A 21,194-nucleotide genomic window follows, 5' to 3' on the forward strand; every position below is an offset into this window, starting at 1 on the left:
CTGGAGTTGCCGCCTGCAAGGGCACTGGGGTGCCGAGGGGTGGCGGGTGCGGAGTCCCAGGGTGCAGGATGCGGAGATGCCGGGCCGCGAGGTGCGGGACGCCGCGCCATGGGGTGCAGGGTGCGGGATGCCGAGGTACGGGATGTCGGGGTGTCCCGGCTGGTCCCACCCCTGCGCGGCACTCCCCGCCCCGCGGCCTCGCTCCCCCGCCCTCCCTGACGTGTGGCGCTGGCAGCCCGGCCGGTTCCGCATTCCCGACCCCTCCCCGCAGCCCGGGGCCGCTATATAACCGGGGCTGATGCAACCCACCCCGCCGCCTGCCACAGCCTGCGGGAGGCGCGCACCGGGGCGGCGGGGGGCGGCGGCGGCGGCGGGCCAAGGCGCCCCGGCGGCTGCCGGCACCGACATCGGCACCGGCACCCGGGGGTCGGGGCAGCGCCGCGCAGCCGGGCGGCGTAGGCAGCGGGGCTGAGACCGCAGCCCGCACCCGGCCCCTGCGGCCGGGCCCCGCGGCCACCCCGGCAGCCCGGTCCCCCTGCACGGTGGGTGTGAGCGCGGGCGGGGGGCTCGCCGGGCGGGCCGAGATTGCGGCAGGGGGCGGGCGGCGGCGCGGGGCTCCGCGGGGGTGGCGGGCAGCGGCGACAGGGGCTGGGGCGGAGGGCACCCGCAGGAGCATCCCGGCATCTCGCGGCAGCGGGCAGGGTTCTGCCCTCCGGGCAGTCGGGCGCACCGCGGAGGTGCGCGGACACCCTCCGCGGGGGTGCGCACAGCCGCATGGGCGGCTCAGAGCAGCGCTGCTGCCCCCGCACTGATCAGCTGCGGGGCGGCCTCCCCCGGCTTTCGGGCGCCCGCCTCGCCTCCGCTTCACCTGCCGGCCGGGCGCGCAGGTGAGGAGCGCGGACGCCCCGCGGCCGGCGGTCCGTGCCGGGGAGGCGGGTTGTCGCTGAGCCGTGCCCCCAGCCCGCGGGGCCCCGGGAAGGAAAGGGGCCCTGGAGATGCCCCCACCGCGCGGTCCCAAGTCCGCTTTAGCAGTCAGGCATGGAGTTGAATGGAAGTTGCATTCTTTTGCACGGTCTGCTCCAGGAGGCACTTTTCTTTTTCCATGGAAGGGAAATAGGTTTGAGAGCAAATTGGGGGAAAGGGAGAAATACCAAGGGAGCAAGAGCTACATTATGTTTCCATTTTCCTTTAATGAAGGCCCTGTGGAGGTGTATTTGAAAACACAGGGTCTCCTATGCCTTCAAGGAGGGTGAGAACACTCTGCTGGCTGGTTCCAGGGCCATATGCAGTGTATGGTGGCCAATGAAACGGGGCCTGGCTCGTTCTCTTGCTTGTCTTGGCAGCCTGCTCCATGGCTTGCATTACCAGCCCTGGAACACAACCACTGCCAAACTGTGAGTGTGTGTGTGTGTTTGGACTCCAAGAGCTCAGCAGAAACAAATGCTTCTGCAGCTCAGACCAGGATTTTTTAGCTAGTTTTGAGGAAAATTTGCATGAAAAACTCTATCTGGAGGCTCTTGCCAGAGTCTGTACTGGGAATTTGTTGGTGAATGCTTGTGTGGGGGCATCTGGGAATACCAGTCTTTGGAGTTCAGATTCTTAGTATGACTCCTAGTGATTTTAAAAAAGCAAAAACCTACCCATCTGGGGGCTGAGTGTGTGGGTGCAGGAGCTGCTATCCATACCATCCCTGTGTCATGCAGCAATTGGTTGTTCCTGGGGTCTGGGGGATGAACAAAATCTGCTGAGTTAGTGTGCAGGTTGCTGCTTCTGTCTCCTTGGAGAGACACCTATGGATGCTTTTCCTGCATCTTCACAGTTGAGCATTTCCCTCCTTACAGGATGCAAAGGTCTTTGTGCTCTATTCCTTGCCAAGGAAGAGTAAATACTCCCTCACACCTCTTGTCTCCTCCTTCCCTCTCCTCCAACTAGGCTGCTCAAGCACAGGCAGCGCTGAGCATCTGCTTTGTGGTCTCCTTCCCTGTGCTAGTGTTTGCTACTTCAGCTGCATTGCCTGGGCCAGGTACTTGGCAGCATGCAGTGTCTTGAGTGTGAAGCTGTTAAGAGGCTCTTTTCACTGCAGTGGGCTTTTTGTGGTGGGCCTGGCCCCAAGAGCAAAGGAGGCAGAGCCATGGTGAGCGGCATGGACTCCTTGCCAGCAAACATGTGTCCTGCAGTACCAGTGCAGCATGGAGGGGGCACAGCAAACCTGATGCCATCTGGTTTTGGTTGCATTTCTTAGTTGCTTGGACTGCCCAAAGTATCACTCCAAACATCACAGGCTATTTTAACATGCAGCCAGGGAGCTGAAGGTCCATACGGGCCTCTCAGCTGAGCAGGGCTGTTGCAAACTAGCCAGAGCTGGTCTTTATATGGATTAGAGGTCTTTGTGGATGACCCTAGCATTCAGGGCATAATTCTGAAGAGTTTTTAGCCTTTCATCTCTGATGCCATCCTTGTCCCCTGGGGCAGAGCTCTGTGCTGGAGTAGGGTTGTCTTCTTGAGGCAGATTCTAGCCCCGACCACATGTGGTTATGGAAGGTCCTGGGGAATTTCAACAAGTCAATTGTTAACCTCAATGTCTGAGCTGCAGCCTTTCTCAGACCAGGATATTCCTTCCTCCTCAAAGCCCTTTGACCTGTTTCAGGTAGAAATAGGATAACTTTTACCTTTCTGCTCCGTACTGCCATCCTATGGTGGTGCAACCCCAAATAATTAATTGCAATCTCAATTGATTGAGATAATGTGATAATCAATGGCAATTTTTTTTTCAGTTATTGCAATAGAGGAGCCTTGCTATGGTAGGTGCTGTACACAACCCTGCTGTCACAGGTTGCTTGCAAGTCAATTGCTGCATTGCAGTGGTTGGAGCAGCAAAACTAGAGCTTTTTACTACCCTGTGAAGATATGGAGGAAAATGCTCAGGGAGAAAGAAGGACTGTGAGCTGACCGCTTTGCTAGTGGCAAAGGAGGGTTATTCTAAAGTTGAGGACTGGAGAACCACCATCCCCCTTCCTCATAAAAAGGGTAAGAAGGTAAAGCATTAGACAGGCAGGTGTGGGGACCTAATGGTGGTACTCAGTTGGATGGGGGGCTGCAAAACAGCATTTCTGCCAAAGAGAGGCTGTCTGCTCTGGGCTGCCCCATGTGCACAGTGTAGGGAGCTGTGAGCTTCCCTAATGGAGGAGAGGAGGAAGGGCAGCAAGGCTCTCTGCATTCCTGTTTTTAGAAAGCTTTTCATAGCTTTCTGTCTGTGAATGACTTGGATGTTCCTCCTGCCAGCTAGATGTGCAGGACCGAGCCAGAATGTTCCCACTCATGAAATGGGTTTAGAATTCCAACTCCTGAGGTACAGTTCTTCACAGCTCCTTCCTCTCTTTAGCATTGTGGCCCCCCACTCCACTCTATGAACTGGGAGGTGGGATGTTGCATGAGCGGGTGTTCACAAACACTGCAACTCTTCTCCCACCACATGAGGTTGCCTGAGGGAGGAAGGGAACAGCAAGGGTGGCAGCCAGAGGTGTCTGTGGGAAGGGCACAGATGCATCTTTGGTCTTGCAAATCCAGAACCTGGGTTGTAGGAGCTGTCTCTCCCTCTTGGAATGGGAGTGTGGAGATAGTGAGGTAACTACAGTGTCTGGCATACTGAGGTGGTGTGCTCCACCCTGGTTCACTTGATAGGCTGTGCAATGATCGTGCCTTTAACTGGCCTTTAAATAAAGGGCAATTTCCCTGATGGCATTAAACAGTAATGTTAGGTCCTTGGTAAAGAGAGAGCATGCACATTTTTATCCCAGCAGGTGTCACTACAGCTCTTTAGTATGCTACAGGTGGTGGGTTCCCTTGCAACAACTGGTTCAGCAAATGAATGAATGAATACACAGTGGCTGTTGGTAAGGTTCATGTTTACCAGCACTACTGCATGGGTATCTAAAAAGACTGGCTACCCCCAAAGGGCTTGTCTGCTGCTGTGTTCTGATGGTTGGCAAAGAACTTTGACATTGAGCAATATGCCCCTTGGCACTGGCCCTTCATGTTACTGCTTTTAACAGTGCAGTCCAGAAGAAGCTAGACAGGAGAGAGATGACCTGTTCTAAGGTGCTGCTCCAAACTAGATGCATCTAAAGCAGATAGCAGTTGTGTGGGAATGGGAGAGTATCACATTTTAGACAACAGAGGAAAGCCATAATTGCATGGCTAGGTACTTGTGGCACTGGGAGTATGGAGTCTTTCTTCCTTCAACTTGGTCATGCTTAATTTGGTGCTCACTGGGACCTGAACCTTGAGATGGAAGAAGGTCTGTAGGCTACAGTGACACTCAACACCTTGCAGTCTCCTCGGACAGAAGAGTCCAGATGGAAAAAAGCAAGTGGCTCAGTGATTCAGAGAAGGAGTTGTAGCCAACTGCCCTGTCTTTGTTTAGGAAGGTACATTGTTGGGGCATGAGAAATTGGGTATGTCAGGAAAGGGCTTTCATATAAATCATCCTTCTGCTAACTGGAGGAACTAGAAAGATCAATGTATGACACACAGGCTGAGTTAATTTGATAGCCAAGAGCTAAAAAAAAGTTTAAAAATGGCAATAAAGCTGTAGTAGAATCTAAGGAACCAGAAGTTGCTTCTCATGGATTGTAGCACTGCTTCTATCTCCACTGCAGAATTGTTGTTGCCTATTGGTCAGGAGCATATAAAGGCTAGTTGCTGTGGCTTAAATGTTCCAAGGACATACAAATGGTGATAGTATATTAGGTGCTAACACACTGATGAAGAGATCAAAGGTTGCTTGTATGTTGGCTTGCAGACTTTGGCAGTGCTCTGATGTGTGGCAGCTGACAAGTAATAGTAGGCGCCCAGGTCGAGCCTGGAGTGAGAGAATAGCAGGCAAGCACGGCCTTGGTTCTGCAGGCAGCACAGAGGAGAGCTAGTAGGACAGACTGTGCCTTAGTGCAGTGCTTAACATGGGGAAAAGAGAAACATGCTGGTATATACAGAATGTCAGAATCTACTGGCTGAGAATATTAGGTGCTAGACTGGCTCTCTGAGCATCAGAAGGGTACTTGGATCAACCACTGCAGATGTCAGCTTATGTTGTAAGAAACTGTGATTATATTATAGACAGCAAAATTGTAAATAAATTTGCAAATAGCCCTCACTCTTGCCAAGGAAACTGACACCAGCGATAACTCAGTAATGGCAGTTTAAATTGAAATGTGGCTGTTTTGGGATGTCATAGTCCTCTCTACAGGATGATGCTGTTGATGCAACAGTAGCACCTGCACTGGGTTTGCACAGAAACGAACAGCACCTCTGGATAAGTGAGGATGCATAGGATAGTCGTGGGAGAACAGTGGATACAAACTGAGACAGTCTCTGCACAAGGAAATGAACGTAGGATTTCAACACAGGTAGGCATTCCTGTGCCGGTTTTAGTCTGTGGGTAAGAATAGTAGTGAGGAGGTGGCAGGAGGGGTGTGAATACAGGCTAGCAACCAGAGTACAGGCCCCCAGGGATACTGGGTTATGTGAATTATGCCTATGCATGTTAGATTTATGCCGTAACTGCTGTGCAAACATCAGCTTCTTTAAAAAAAGAAAAACAAACCAAAAACCAAACAAAGAGTCCTCTGAAAAAGCAGCAACAAAATCAGTATGGGAAGAAAAAAAAAAAACACAAAAAAGCACCCAAGCATATGAAGATTAGAACTGCAGGAGAAAGAATAGGAGGGCATATGGGGACAGTGTCACTGAGGAAGCTGAGCAACTCTACGGGACAGTACCAACTTCATAAAGCTTCTTCCCTCTAAGTCGTGGGCTCCAGAAGATAACAGACTCCAGCAATAGGAGAAAAACTAAGTAATGTGTGCTGCTTTTAAGAAATATTAAATCAGTCAGTGTCACAGACTGCTGACCATAAGGACAAAATTGGGGGACAAAGCACAGAAACAGTTGACACTGGTAGGAAAGATGCAGCAAAACCAAGGTGAGCAAAGGAAGCTGTACCGTTGTCAGCTCTTTGGGGATGAGACTGCTGATAAAATGACTGAGTTGACTGAGAACACAAGAAGAACAGTGCCAAAGCAAGGATGCAAAAGTTACTGCATTAGTTAGGAGGGTTTACAGACATTTCGGCAAGAGGTCAAGTCTTGCATTACAGCATTTTAACCAGAACAAAGGGAGCGTAGAGTCCAAGCTGAGGATATACAAACTGAATTTTGACCCATGAACTCAAGTGTTGACCAGATTTTTGCTGCAAAGATAGTTGCTGAAGAGAGCATTGAATAAGATAAGATGCTCATCATTAAGCTGAAGTTGTAAGAAAGGCTTCTCTGTCTCCTAATTCACTCTGGAGCATCTTGATGAATAGTATTGGAGCATAGCTACGGTGAATGTAAACTTAAGCAGCTGGTGTCATGCAGATCCCAGGGTTGTATGTAAGACTGCACATTCTCTTTGCCCTTGGTGTTTTGCTGTTGGCTTCGTTATGTGAAAAAGCATAGCTGATACAATGCAGGAATTGTGTGGTTCAACTGTAGGACAGCAGAAAACTAGGTTTTGCTGGAGACATGACACTTCCAAGCTCATGTAAGGAGACATTGAAAGACTGCCTGGCATTGAGGAAAAAAGGCTGTGTTATGAGTCAGTTCTGAAAAGAAAAAAATCTAATAACAATCCTAGCTAAAGCACTGTGTTAGAAAGTGAAGGAATACAGAGATGAGTTGGTTCATGTGCCTTAGAAATAACAAACACTGCAAGGGAATATCTAGAAAGGAATTATGAATTGGCAAGGCACCAGCCATATTCACCCCATCCAGCAAGATGTGGTATTGAAAAACTGCAATTTAAAGGTAAACTCAGATCTTGAACTTCAAAGTTATTTCTGCCCTACCAGGTGAATGTGGTAGAAATATACTAGAGCTATAGGTAGACATGTCCCTGTCTGCCAGAGTAACGGCCTCAGGAAGAAGACTGAAGTATTAAAGAGAATTCCATGCCCTGGGGTTTTTTTACATGATTGAACTAACCAGAAAAAAATGTGAAAGTATCTGGTACTTGGGATGAAAAAAAGCTGTGCTTACATGAGGAAGAGGAGTGGAACAAGAGAGTCCCTCCAATCAGCAGGGAGTGACAATGCCTGGGGCTGAGGGCCATCAAGAACTGGGCAGGATGATCTGTTACTGCACCCCTGCTCTGCAGAGAGGGATGACATCTCTCTTCGTTCCTTTCTTATGTCCGTGGTTATAGCCCTGCTGGGAATGGTGTTACATTCCTCTCCAAGCACTTGTCTCTTGGGAGTTCTCAATGTGCTTCTGAGCTTCTTGACCCCTGAGCAACATCTTGTTTGTAGAAGTCACTTTTTCCCCTTTCCACCTAGTTCTCAGCTTATCTTAATGTGCGAGTATATGTTCTCAGGTGACTTCTGGCACTTTTGTTTGATCAGCTTTAGATTTAGTTTACACTGATGCAGGTATAATGTGGGCTTTAGCAGTGCAGTCCCTGTATCCAGGATACATTTTTAGAGCATACTGGATACTGGGCCAGCTCCTTCACTCTGACCTGTGCCATATGTTACACTGGTACAGAGGCTCTTTCAAGGCATATTAAGCTACCAGATCAAAGACGTAAAAGGAAAAGATGTGCCACAGGAAACTGTTTCCTCAAATAGCCAGTTGTCCCCAGGGAGCTGCCCCCGGCTCAGGAGTGCAGAGGGGAGGATACTCAGTGGCCAGATTGTGCCACAGTCTGGAAAACAGATTTCTCCTTGCTCCTTATTTCATAAATTGCAGTGATTCTGCATTCAGTCTGGCTGAGAACCTGTACTGTCCAGCCTGGGTGCTGTCAGCTGCATGTTGTGATGACAGTTAAGCACAGCATTGCCAGCCCATCAAAGGAGGTGATTGTCTTGCTCTACTCTGCAGTGGTGCAGCTTCACCTTGAGTCCTGTGTGCAGTTTTGAGCCCTACAATATAAAAAAGACATAAAACTATTAGAGAGCGTCCAAAGGAGGGCCAAAAGGATGGTAAAGGGCCTTGAGGGGAAGCCTTATGAGGAGCTACTGAGGTCAGTTGGTTTGTTCAGCCTGGAGAAGAGGAGACAGGGGAGATCCCATTGCAGTCTACAACTTCCTCCCAAGGGGAAGCAGAGGGGCAGACACTGATCTCTTTACTCTTGTGACCAGTGACAGGACTCTAGGAAATGGCACGAAGCTGAGGTTTAAGTTAGATATTAGGAAAAGGTTCTTCACTCAGAGGGTGATTTGTTACTGGAACAGGCTTCCCAGGGAAGTGGTCACAGCACCAAGCCTGCCAGAGTTCAAGAAGTGTTTGGACAATGCTTTTGGGCACATGGTGTGACTCTTGGATTGTCCTGTGCAGGGCCAGGAGTTGGACTCTATGATCCTGATGGGTACCTTCCAACTCAGCATATTCTATGAATAAATTAAAACTAGGTCCCCCAAGTCCAGAATGGATTTCATTATCCAGTGCTGGGCTCAAGTCAATTCCCAGCCTGAAGCCTGTGAAAGGGTGGGTTAAGGCCCCAAAAAAGTTTGTGCCATGGCAGCTCACATGGTATTTGCAGGATAGAGATTTCAGATTTTTTTAGTTTAATTTTATTTTTTAAATTTTTGCTTAAACTCAAGGTGTTCAAACTGTGTATGGACATCTATGGGATTGCTGGTGAGGGTCATGCAGCGGCTGGCCCAGGGTGTGTTGCTGTTGGCAGGTGTCTTCCTCGGTGCCACAGCATGTTGCCTTGGTGGCAGCATCTGAGAAATGGCTAGGTCTGCAGTGTTTGCAGCTATCCCAAAATGGTAGACTTAATTTAATGCCACAACAACTGTGTCCTGTGGCAATGTGTCCTGGGAAGAGCCTCTGGGGTCACTTACCCTTTGCCATGCCACCTTACCTCTCAGCTTTTCTGCTGGAGAGGGGCAGTCTCTGAGGAACATGGTAGGGATTCAGGCACAGTCCCCAAATAACTTGCATTCTTCTGTCTGGAGGGCAGCCTAAGGGTATGATGGTGCTGGTTTCTGGACAGGTGAAGCATCCTAGTCATGTGTAGGCCTGAAAGGAAGGGGGAGGGAGGTAGTGCGCAGCTTCGGAGCCCTGATGCATCGGCACCTCCAGACAGCGTACAAGGCAACTACTGCTGATGTGGAATTACAACTGTCTGGTTTAGAAATCACTGTGGAAGAACGAATACTTTGGATCAGTTTAGGTCCTTGCAATCTCAAGGAGTTGACTTATAGTCTTTTCTGAGGTCAGGTATCATTACCAAGTATTTTCTCTTTTTTTTTTCTGTCACCAAATGGGCAGGAGTCCATTTCATCAAGTAGCATCATTTCACTTCAGAAGTTACTTGTCTCACTTTCCTGTCTTCTCCTTTTCATGCTTTAATGATCTTGTGCAGATCACAGTCCCTGGGCCCAGCTTCCTCTCCCCACAGCAGGGCTCCTGGCACTCCACTTTCTGGTCTCCTAAAGGGTGACTGGAGCAGAGGGCTTGATTCCTGCTTGCCACTTCATGATCTCTATCTTGCTGCATTTGCTTTTCCGTGCTCTTTCTCAAGTCCTGTTGGTCACAGCAGAGCAAATTCTGCCAGGGGATGTCTCATGCTGACACCTGGACCTCTTTGGTGGCAGGTTAGACTGTATGACAGCTCACAGCTCATTGAAGCTTGTGTGCACTCTCCAGGACATGCTGGAAACTGTGGAGCTTGCATTACCCTCTCTGCCCTTGACTAACATGTATGCTTGTCTTTCCTTCCCTTCTGCTGCTTATCTCCTGTTCCTTCACGCTAACAAATATGTTATATAATCTCCTCAGTAAAGAGATGTGCCAGAGCCAAGAAATCCTTAACTTCTCTGTTTGTCATGATTAACCCTCTTCAGCCTGCTCCCATTGACCCCACTAGAGCAGGGGGGCTGGACCAGGTGATCTCCAGAAGTTGCTCCCAACCTCAACTGTTCGGTGACTCTGTGACCCAGCAGTCCTGTGTCACACGCAGCTTTATTCAAGTTTTCAGTCTGGTACTGACATAGATTTGTCACCCCAGGATGGCAAGTGCTGAGCAACTGTGGCAGCTGGCTTGGCAATGTGTGTGTGTGTGTGTGTGTGTGTGTGTGTGTGTGTGTGTGTGTCTGTCTGCTTAGCACAACTATACTGCCTGGACCAAAAGTCTGTATCACCTCTAACCTGGTCTCTCAGCAGCTGAGAGTGGATGCTCTGGAAAGAGCAGGGCAAGTACATGTTATCCTTCATTTAATGCACCTCCTCATTCTGGCAGTTGGTGCTATGAGAGCTTCCATGAGTTTCCCCAACTATTCCTTGAATCCTGCCCTGTGACTAGCTCTTGGGATTTCAGGAAGCTGCACAGTGGTTGGGTTTGCTCCTTTAGCCTGTTTATCTCTCCTGACATTGCTAGTCCTCATCCCTGTGTCAGTGCCTCCTGCACTGGGGCAGGATGGGGTGGATGTCTGGAGGTTCCTGTAGTGTGCTGGGACTGGTCTGACTGGGCAGAGCAAGGAGAGCAATGCACACACACTGGGACATGTGGTTGAGTTGAGGAAGGGTGGGAAATGGTTGCTGTGCAGACAGAAGTTGACTCCTCATGTTGTAAATAGGTGACTTGTAGGTGTCCCAGGCCAGTTACACAGCAGGGATGTACTTGTGCTGCAGCCAGTAACCATCTGCTCCCTTTGCTTTTGGACTGATGTAAAAGCTCCAGCTCTGGGAGCTTCCCATTTTAGGTGTAGTTTTATTTCTTTATCTCTTTGCTGCTTGTTCTTCATATTTCTTGATAACTCCCTTTCTTCTGCCCATAAGCAACTTGCCAAAGTTTGTCCTGGGCCTGTTCACACTTACGCTGCAACTTTTTGTTTTTCTTTCGTGACAGAAGAAGTCTTTTCACCTTGCTCCATTTCCCCTCCAGCCTTTGCTTCCTCATGTCTGTGCTGGGAGATATTTGTACAGAGGCAGATTTTTATCTTGTAGTTTTATCTGTGGTCTTTCTGTGCTGTGTCCCAGCCCTGACCAGATGTGCCAAAACCCAGTAGTCCATGGCATCATTACTGTCATTGCAGCCAGCTCCTGTTCTTCTGGTGCTTTGTCTCTTCCCTTCCTGATCTATATCCTAGTAGCCTATTCTTCCTAGCAGGATTCATATATTTTGGTTTCTGTCATGCAGGTTTTGCTTAGTCTCTGCCTTTGCCATCCCTGGGGAAGGATGTCTCCCTTCCCTGGTTCTCACTCCATTAGGTGATGGGACTGTAGAATGAATTTGTTTTGTGCTGTGTCATGAGGCTGGGTTGTAATGGGATATCTCGCTCTCCCTCCAGCCTATGAAGCTGTTTCCCCTGCTATGATGCCAGGGCAGATCCCCGACCCGTCCCTGACGGCTGGCGCGCTGCCTGGGCTCGGCCCCTTGACAGGACTGCCTGGCACAGCCCTGACTGCCGAGGAGCTGAAGTGTGCCGACATCCGCAACATCGGGGCCATGATCTCGCCGCTCCACTTCCTGGAGGTGAAGCTTGGGAAGAGACCCCAGCCTGTGAAAAGTGAGGTGAGTCTTGGGGGGGCTGCTGGCTGCAGGTGACCTTGCAGGGTCGTTGTCTGCACCTGACTGGGTTTCCCTCCTGCCTGTGCTTTTCTGTCCTACCATGGTGGCCAGCAGTGTGTTTTATAAGCATGTCACACTGCCTGTTTGATGTGCATGCATGTTGGTAGCTGCTCCCATAGCTGCCTCTTCCACCTGCCTGAATTTTTGTCCCTGCAGCACTGGCTGGCAGTGGTGGCCTCGTTGTCCCAGACCTGACTGGTCCCCTGCAGCCATTGGTAGCCAGCTGAACTCAAACCCTGCCTGTGGAGTGGGGTCTGGTGCAGCCATCACGTCCCTAGGTTGGGGCATGCACCCAAAGGAGGAGTCGCACAAACTGTCACCTGTGCCAGCCAAGGCCTTGGTGCTTCTGGCACTGCTGTTGCCTCTCCAGTGGGGATGACATGCACGGGCAAGCGGTGGAAAGTGGCAGCAGTGACTCAGCCTGTGCTGTGGGGGCTGTCCCTGCACCCCTGCTTGGGGTGGGCCCTTGCTTCACCTTGAGTCTCCTAGCATGGGGAAGGTGGGTGATGTCTGCTTGGTACCGCAGGCTGGCACATCAGAATTAGGCTGAAGGGACTAGGGAGACACTTGCACAGCGTTTTCCTTGCTTGGTTGTCTTATGTATTGGTGGTGAGTGTTTCCACCTCCCACTGCCTGCAGATGGAGCTGGAAACCCACCAGTTCAGAGGTCCCACGTTGGTGAGGATGGTGGGTGTTCTCAGAAGGTCTGATAAACAGCCCTTCTGAACAGTGCATTTGCTTGTATGTGAGGTTACCTTGGATGATGCTGTGTGAGGATGGGGTGATGTGTGTTCTCTGGAGACAGGAGCAAGGAGGTGCTAAGTGATGTGAAAAGCTGCCTGTGATGAGCTGTGAGCTGAAGGGGGTAAAATAGCAGTTCCAGGGAGCAACCCACTCTCCAAATGGTGCTGGCATTTGATTTAGCCCAACTCTTTTGGCAGAAGAGCAGCAGCCAGGCCAACCTGTGGGGAGGGTCCCTGTTCTTTCCCCTTAGCCCCTTGATGTGGACTCCTGTGGGGAGAGCTGGTAAGATGAAGTCCATCTGATCGCCTTGCTCTGTGCCCAAGGGAGTGTCCAGTCAGCTTGTGCAACCTGGAGATCACCTGGGGAAGGACTGGGCAGCTCTGCAATGGAAGGAGCTGGGCTAGGGTGCCATGGGAGGACATTGTAAGGGCCTGGGGGATGGTAGTGGCTTTGGTCCCTCCATGGACAAAGCAGTCATGGATTTGCAGCTGAAGCCAAATTCTCTTGCAAGCTCTTGGCCTGGGTATCCTACAGCAAATGGGGCTGTAATGCCCACCTTGCTTCATGGGTTGGGGAAGAAAGAAGCAGTCCGTAGCTATGCTGTTTTCCTGGGCCCAGCTCCTTTCCTAGGGCATCTCAGGCACCTCTGAGCTGGCTCTGCAACAGCTGCTTTTGCTTTTTGTGGGCATGGGTATGTGATCTCACTGGCATCTGCTTAACAGGGACAGGGCAGTTCTGCCCCACAGTAGGTACTGAAAGTGCTGAGTGTCCTCTGAGCCAGTTTTTGAGACACCATGTGGAGGAAAGATAAGAGGAAATCCACTGACAGCCCCTGCATGACTGCCTTCCCTGCAGCTGGTTCTTCCCCTACGTGGCCTGTGAATCTGAGGAGTTGAAGACAGCAAATGGAGCTGCCCTTGGCAAGGCTTTGCAGCAAAACCCTGAGGGAGATGAAGCAGTAGCTGCTTATCCCATGAGTAGCCAAGAAGCTGCCCACACATAATTTTGCAATGCAGCCTGCAGCTACTTTCCTATTGCAGGGAGCCGGAGCCCATGAGCACTGGGTACCGGCATGCCATGCTTTATGTGGTGCCTGAGAGGGCAGACTGCTCCCTGTAAGCTTGGGCACAGGCAGCTCTCTCTGCTCTGCTGGGGGCACCAGCATCTCCTGGCGCTGGGGTGTTTGTGCCTGGGAGTGCACACAAAACCCATCCAGTGGGTATTGGGTGCTGGCTTCCCCACAGGGTGATGGACAGCCTCACTGGGCAAGCTGCTCTCTTCTTGGGGTAGCTGTAGACAGGTGCTGCTGGGCTCTTCCACCACTGCAACGTGTCTAGGGTGCTCCCTCTGGGGCAGAGCCCTGCCTCTCAGGCGGATGATCACCTCGATCTCTGAGGCTGCTGACTGAAGCAATTCAGGAGGCATCCCTACACCTACACCTCCCACAGGGATTCCCTGGAGATCAACTGCTGAGACATAATATTTGGTGATATACCATCACTGGCCCTTGTGCCTCTGAGTAGAGTCCTAACCCCCAGCACCAGGGCCATGTCACCTTTCTGAACTGAAATCAAGCAGAAGCAGACAGGAGGAAACCTGTTTCCTTGAAGAAGAGAGAGCTTCTCTGCCCCGAGAAGTTGTGGATTCCCCATCCCTGGAAGTGTTCAAGACCAGGCTGGGTGAGGCTTTCAGCAACTTGCTCTACTGGAAGGTGTCCCTGCCCATGGCAGGGGGGTTGGAATGAGGTGATATTTATGGTCCCTCCCAACCCAAACCTTCATGGTTTTATGAAGTTACAGGAGCTGTGGTCAAAAAGCAGAGCCAAGAGTTCAAACGGCCGCTATCTGTGCTGAGCCAACTTCCTTGAGCATCTGCACTCCATCTTAAGGACACACCCCTCACAGCTGGGCCCTCTGCAGGGTGGAGGGAAGCTGAAGGGGACAGGGACAGTCACTTATTCTGTGATTCTTGTTGAATGGAGCAATGGGACATGGAAATATGTCAGGCAGTTCCCAGGGCTTGCACAGTTGCTGTTTGGTCTTCCAGTTCCTGTTACAACCCAAGATGTACTTTTCAGCAAAGTTTGGGGGTGCTTCTTGAGCTTTGCAGCTGTGAGCACATGTTCCCTCTCTGTACCCTCCCAATAATCCTTGAACTAAAAGACCAAGAAGCTGTCTTAGGGGGAGATGAGTGGTTGTTAAATGTGCAGAGGGGGATCGTGGCTACCCTGATGTCCATCTCCTCTTAAACTCTGGGAGAAAGTTTTTTAAGAGCTGGCAGCAGAGCATGGAGTTAGAGCCCTTCCGATAATTTCTGCTGTCACCTGTCACATCTGAGTTATGTGGTTATAGTGTGAGCTATCCATTTCTGACTGGACTTGGGGTATCAGTGCAGTTCCCATCCTAGTTCTCCTAAGGTGGTACATGGTGTCCCATGACACTGTCCTGGCAAAGGAATGGTGTCAGCCTGGCATTATGGAAGTCTGTGTATAGCTTGTGCTGACTTTGCTTAATATTTTAGCCCCAGCTAAAATAGCAACTTTGGTATAATGCTTGGGAAATAAGGTAGAGAAGATACAAAATCTATTTGTGCTATAAAACTTGGACATTGCCTTCTAAAGCATGCCACATGCTGCATATCAGATATGCAGCTTACTTGAGGTACCCCTTCACCTTAACTTTGCTGAGTCCATGTTTCATCCAGTCCTTACACATCACATTGAGATGTTTTGCTTACTGGGTTTTGGACTTGGTGAATGTTAGCACTGTGCGCAGTTTACTGTGGATGATGGAACCTGCAGCTTTCATTACCAGCAGGAACTATTGGTGCACCTACATGTGGATAGATCTGAAGGCCATCAGGTATCAGTCAATAGGAGTGAGGCAGTTCAGTCTGACATCTCCAATTTCAGAGTCCCAGGCCAAATTGGATGAAGGCACTGAGGACCTTTTCATCTCTATCCATCCAAGTGTAACCTGGATGCTGACTTCACAGGGCTTTCCAGCACTCAGATTTTTCTTGAAGGAGCTGGCTTGGGTTCTTGGTGGTAAGCATGCCATAGGCCATTTACACAGGCTTTGTAGGAAATATCCCTAAATACTTTGATTATGGGTTTCCAACCCATAGGGCTTATTGGCCTGGCCTGTGTAGTTTGTGTCAGAGAGCACATGGCAAACAGTGCAGGACTGCTGTGTCCTCACAGGGGATGCAGGACCTGTCCTCACTTTACCATGGTTGCCCTGTGACTCAGCCAGCACTGAAGCTGCAGCAGACCAGTCCCAGGCATTGGAATGGGGGGAACAGCCAGGCCCAGCTGGCAGATCTTTCAGGTTTTTCTACCTCTTAACCTTGGCTGCTTGTGTGATGCTTTGAATGACTGTGCTCACAGAGCTGTGCCTATAGATGTCTGTGTGACAAACAGTGCTCATCTTTGTGGGAAGGGGCTCTATTCTCCTCTTCTCTGCCCTTTCTCAGGCAGGGAGAAGCCCTGTGAAGGGTTGTCAGTCCCCTACCAGCCAGGCCCTCAGGTGTGGATGCCGCACTGGTCTCCCTCTCTGTGTCCCCACAAAGTGGAGTTAAAGGCTGTAGCAGCAGCACACCTGGTTCCTGGTGAGGATTAGATCACGTCACTGGAGGCCAATGACATGGATGGCTGCCAGGTGCACACTCCTACCTCCTGCCCCAACCCACATCTGCTGGCTCTGACCTGGGTTTCTCTGTCTCGTTGCAGCTGGATGAGGAAGAGGAGAGGAGGAAAAGGCGTCGGGAGAAAAACAAAGTAGCAGCAGCACGATGTCGTAACAAGAAGAAGGAGAGGACGGAGTTCCTGCAGCGGGTGGGTGCCCCAATCTGTCCCAGGGCACAGCAGGGACCTCTGTAGGAAGGTGCCGCAGTTGTAGGCAACATTGCTTCCTGAACTGCCCCTCAGCCTCCCCTTGCTCCTGTGCCCCTTTCTGGGAACATACAGGCCCCCACTTTTCATGAGGCTCTGAAGGTGGTGGCCATGTATATGCCAAGGGAGAGCTTACCTGTAGTGCCAGGGCTGGAGTAGGGCTCTGGGCTTGTGGTGGGGAAGGGATGACAGTGTTCCTGCCTCAGTGCTGGAGCAGGAGCACCCACATGAGTGTGGCACAGGATGGACTGGCACTGTGCTGGCCCCTTGCCTGAATTCCTGAAGGTTTTCCTGTTCAGAGCCAGATGCCCACTCACCCCTGACTCCAAAGCAGAAAAATCATCACAGCACCTTGCTGTTTTTCTGCAAGGAGTGGTGAAACATGGGCAAATGATACAGTGGAGGACAAGGAGTCATTTCACAAGGGCAGGTCCTTGCAGATGCAGGGGGTGAAAATTTAAACATAGGTTTGTTCCCAAGCACCCTTCCAGACGATGGAAAGCAGTCAGGCAGAGGTTTTGCTGTGGTGCAGCAGAGACCTGCCCCAGACAGTGGCTGTGTATTTCCCTGCAGTGGCACTAGGTAGCACAAGGCAGCAGGGCTGGGGATGAACTGCCTGGAGGGACCTGGTGCCTTGGCAGGTCTTCAGTCTGCTCCCATGCTGAAAGGGCTGAGGGGCAGCACTGACCAGAGGTGGCCTGTTGGCCAAATTGTTTCTCCTTGTATCTCGTCCCGCTGGAGTAAAGTCACATGTGGTTGTGTTCCTGTCCTGCTAGGAGTCTGAGCGACTAGAGCTCATGAATGCTGAACTGAAGGCCCAGATAGAAGAGCTGAAACAGGAGAGGCAGCAGCTGATCCTGATGCTAAATCGGCACCGTCCCACCTGCATCGTGCGGACAGACAGCATCAAGACTCCCGAGAGCGAAGCTAACCCGCTGCTGGAGCAGCTAGAAAAGAAGTGAAGGTGGCACTGGGCCAGGAGGAGGAGACAGTGGCGCAGGGTGTTTCAGGGTCTCTAATATATGTACTGTATGAAGAACTGTGCACCCAGACCTGGTGCAGACCCAGTGAGGACCCAGTGGGCTTCCTTGGGAACTATGAACCAAATATGGGAACAGAGAAGATCAGGAACCTGCCAACCATGTACTCTGAGGCTGAACCTGGGAGCAGGGCTAGTGGCACTAGTGAGGGCAACCTCCCTGTGATACCTCATCACAGCCCTCCAGCCTGCTCACAGCCCTGGGGACCCACGATGCCACATGTCCTGCAAGGACCACACACCCCGTGGGTAGCAGGGGTGGCAGGCAGAGGAGTGGCAGCTGCACGGTGCCCACTGGCACCCTGCCCAGAGGCTGCTGCTGCTCCTGGAGCATGCTCCAGCAGGAAACCCAAACCCAAGAACCACAAACACTTGATGCAGCCCCGTCCGGTGGGCAGGCCTGTCGGGGCTTGGTGGCGCAGGCGCCCCTCACAAGCACACTCAGTATAATGTTTACAGCCCAGCTGTCCGTGTCGGCCGTGCTTTTGAATGCACATTTTTACACTTTTTTAAAGTATTTTTTACAAAGTTTTTATACAGCAATCTCTATAAGGATTTATATAATCACTCGATGTGATCCCATAGAAATGTATGTTATGATGGTCTGTTTGATACAAACACATATGCCGCAGTTATCTCCATTCTGTCACTTGTCTGGTAGCATCCAGCTCCTTTCCTGGCATGCTGGGAAGGGGGTCCAAGCTGCCCTCTGCAGTGGTGTCGCTACCCTCTCCATCCATGTATGTCCTTCATAATATTCAGTTCTGTATCTCTCAGTAAATGTTACGTTTGCGTATGCTGTCCTCCCGTAGCTCTGTCTGGGTCAGGCCACGGTGGGCTCTGGGCGGATCTCGGCACTGTGGCAGCATGTGCCAGGGCTGAACATACTGGGTGCATTCCTGGCTGAGTGGCATGGTGGAGCAGGTCCCAGAGCTGTTTTTGGTGATTGTGTTAGTACTTGTGGGCTGGGAGAATTCACCCTAGAGAAGCTGGGAGCCTTGGAGGCAGCTCTGACTGTTGTCAAGCAAGAAGTAGCTCAGTGCTGCACCAAAGAGGACAGGCAGGCATGGCTTGCCAGCTGGAAAGGCAGAGGGAGACCATCTCATCCTTACCTGGTCCTTCTTGTTTCAGTCCCAGTTACAGCAATTTGAACTCATTTCAGGGATGAGAAAGAGATGGGGGAGCTATCATGATGTCTTTGTGGTCGTGATCCCTTTATGGATGGAGGTGTAGAATAGTTCCTTTGGGTCTCTGCCAGGTCCTAGCCTTGCCCCTAACTGACATGCTGGGAAAGCTCCTGAAATCTTGCCTTGGGCTTTGGCCGGTGCTGAACACAGGAGTGTGGAGGTTGAGGAGATAATCAGCCAGGTGTGCTTCAGGTGCTAGAACTGAAAAATCAGCATCCCCATATGAATAACCAAGCCCTGACACTATGGGTATGTTCCTGACTCAAAGGTATGAAGGCAGTGGTCTGGACTGGGGCAGACCTCATCTTCACATATGCGCATCACTGAGGGCTCTCAGAGGAACAGTGGTGCACCCAGTCTTCTCCTAGTGTCCAACCCATTTCCATTGTGGATGAGGCTGTTTTGATGCAAACTGCAAGTGAAAAGAAACTTTCATCATCCGGTACAGATGCACGCTCCAGCCAGGAGCACTGAAGCAGTTTGAGAAGATGAGCTTGACCTAAAGGTGACAACAGCATGGGAGGAGGTCTTCCTTAAGCATGACTACTTCTCTAGTGCATGTTTCTCTCTCTGTAGCCTCCTTTTCTAATCCTTAACCTCTGGGGATATCTGACATTAGTCCTTTCTCTTCTTCATACTTTCTTCCTGGATTTCCTCTGCCATTCCATAACTTCTTCCTTTGAGACCTCACAAAATGCTGCCAGCTGCCTTATTTAGCGTGAAGCATGTTAGATCTGTTAGAGACAAGGTTTTTGTCCTAGGAGAACTTGTTGGCTGAGGTTCTCTAGAGGGATAAGCAAGGGCAGGACCTGAAACAAAGCTCGTGGAGAAAAACAGTGTCTGGCCTGGCTGTCCCTGCCTGCTGTCCAGCCGTTGAAGCTGGGCAGCTGTCCATCTGCTGTTCCTTCTGCCCAGACCCTGGAGTAGGTGGCTCAGATGTGACCCATTCCTCAGCTGCTGTCAGGAGCCAATCTTCATACTTTGAAAAAACAGGATACCTCTGTCTCTCATCAAGCTCTGCTGAAAGGACACAGAGCACCTGCTGGGCCTGCTTATCTCTTCAGGACTTTATTTCCCTCTGCAAAGTGTACATGGTAATGAATTTCCAGACTCCTGCAAGTATCACTTTCCTCTTTTGTGGTCAGCAGGTGCTCCCTGTAGAATATCAGATCCAGCCACAGGCATCTTGTGCTTTTTGCTCACCTGGGGAGCTTGTCAGCTGTCACACACCTTCCAGAAGCAGTGGCAGTGCTGTGGAGGCAGACAATGGCCCTTCTCTGGCAAATAGCCACACTGCAGTAAAAATTTCTGCTATGAAAACAGCTGGCTTGGATGAGAAATATAAGGTGCCCTTTGAAACCAAGCATGCTAGAAGCAGTGGCAAAGGCAGCAGCTGAAGAGCAATGGATCAGTTTAATGCTTAGCCAAGGCTTGGGCAGGAGCTATTTGAGTCCTGGCAATGCCCAGGGGTTCGAATGAGATGATCCTTAAGGTCCCTTCTAACCCAAACAACTCCATGATTCTGTCCTCCAAACAACCTTCTCCTGCATTCCATTCTGCTGCAAACCAAGGGGTTTGCCACGCGAAGTTTAAGGCATTTCTTTTCAGGAGGCTTGGTTAGGATATAACCCATTGGAGTTAACGTAGAGAGTTTGGGCCTCTTCCCCTTTAAGCCACAGCCTGTGAGTATTGAATGGAAAAGGCTCCATCTCTGTGTAGTCCTGGGGGCTGCAAATCCCTCCTGGTTGCTGTAGGAGACAGGCTACTCGATGTTCCTGAGTCTGGTAGCATGTGTCCTTTTGAAACCCAGCCCCCACCTTAGCAGAGTTACAAGTTTTGCCATGGGAGAGGTGGTCCCGCTGAACACCTTTCAGGCTGATGCATTTACCAGGGCATCTTCTGGGCCTGGGGAGGAGCAGCGGGCCCAGCCAGTCACATCCTATGTTGCTGCATGCCAGAACGTGCTTCCAAACCAAAATAGCAATGACTGTACCTGTGGCAGTGTCCTCCCGCCTGGAAGGTACTGCGAGGGCTGGTAATGTGGATTTGCTTGGAAAAGTCAACAGACACTTCTCAAAGGGCCGGAAGCACCTCCTGGCCATTCCACACCACCACATCCTGTGTTAGGTGTGCTGTGGGCCACTACCGGGCGGAGCTGATGGGATCTCGTACGCTGACGGTGGTGCTGGAGCCGATAGCCTGATAGATGTGGGGCTGCTGCCAGCCCCACGTTCCCGGTCCAGCCTGTCGTCGGGCTGCACCCCTCATGCTGATGGGCGCACAGACACACACGTGGATCCCTCCCGTAGGTGGCTGTAGTTGGCTGTAGGCAGAGCCGCACTTGCTGGCCCTGGGCGCGGGAGCCCTGAGTTCGGCAGCCGCTGCTGGCACACAGCTCGTCTCGCTCGCTGGCTGCTCCAGCCAGAGGTTCGCTCGTGCTCACGCAAATCCACACACGAAGTGGCTGGAGACAGGCACGCAGGAGCCCGTCGGCGGGCGGGGTGCTCCAGCGCCTGGGCACCGGGCAGCGGCCGCGCGGCCGGTTCTTCTCCCTCTCCCTGTGCCCCCATGCCAGCCGCTCTCGTGGCCTCGCCGTGTCCCGCTCGCGTGTGCTCCTTAGGCTGCCCCCGGCCCCGCTGCTGCCCCGGGCGCGGGCAGGGCCGCCTGTGCGCTCCGGCGGGGCGGGAGGAGGGGCGGGAGCCGGGACCGCCGACAG

At 51.5% G+C, this 21,194-nt stretch overlaps 1 protein-coding gene across 1 annotated transcript; it reads left to right on the forward strand.

Moving 5' to 3' along the window:
* The first annotated feature begins 514 nt into the window (after positions 1-514).
* On the forward strand, positions 515-18,087 carry JDP2 (Jun dimerization protein 2). The gene is made up of 4 exons (XM_027671922.1): positions 515-542; positions 11,336-11,559; positions 16,091-16,195; positions 17,029-18,087. The coding sequence occupies exons 2-4, from the start codon at positions 11,359-11,361 to the stop codon at positions 17,212-17,214; spliced, it is 492 nt and encodes a 163-aa protein (XP_027527723.1). The 5' UTR covers positions 515-542; positions 11,336-11,358; the 3' UTR covers positions 17,215-18,087.
* Positions 18,088-21,194: the final 3,107 nt, after the last annotated feature.

Source organism: Neopelma chrysocephalum, unplaced genomic scaffold, assembly GCF_003984885.1.
Source record: "Neopelma chrysocephalum unplaced genomic scaffold, ASM398488v2 Primary Assembly neopelma1_24, whole genome shotgun sequence".
Lineage (NCBI taxonomy): Eukaryota > Metazoa > Chordata > Aves > Passeriformes > Pipridae > Neopelma > Neopelma chrysocephalum.

What these genes read in the sequence shown, in the direction of transcription:
- JDP2 (XM_027671922.1), top strand. Translation starts at nt 11,359, where the DNA reads ATGATGCCAGGGCAGATCCCCGACCCGTCCCTGACGGCTGGCGCGCTG. An exon ending in CCCAGCCTGTGAAAAGTGAG is followed by an intron (nt 11,560 to 16,090) that starts GTGAGTCTTGGG and finishes GTCTCGTTGCAG; the next exon opens with CTGGATGAGGAAGAGGAGAG. An exon ending in GGACGGAGTTCCTGCAGCGG is followed by an intron (nt 16,196 to 17,028) that starts GTGGGTGCCCCA and finishes CTGTCCTGCTAG; the next exon opens with GAGTCTGAGCGACTAGAGCT.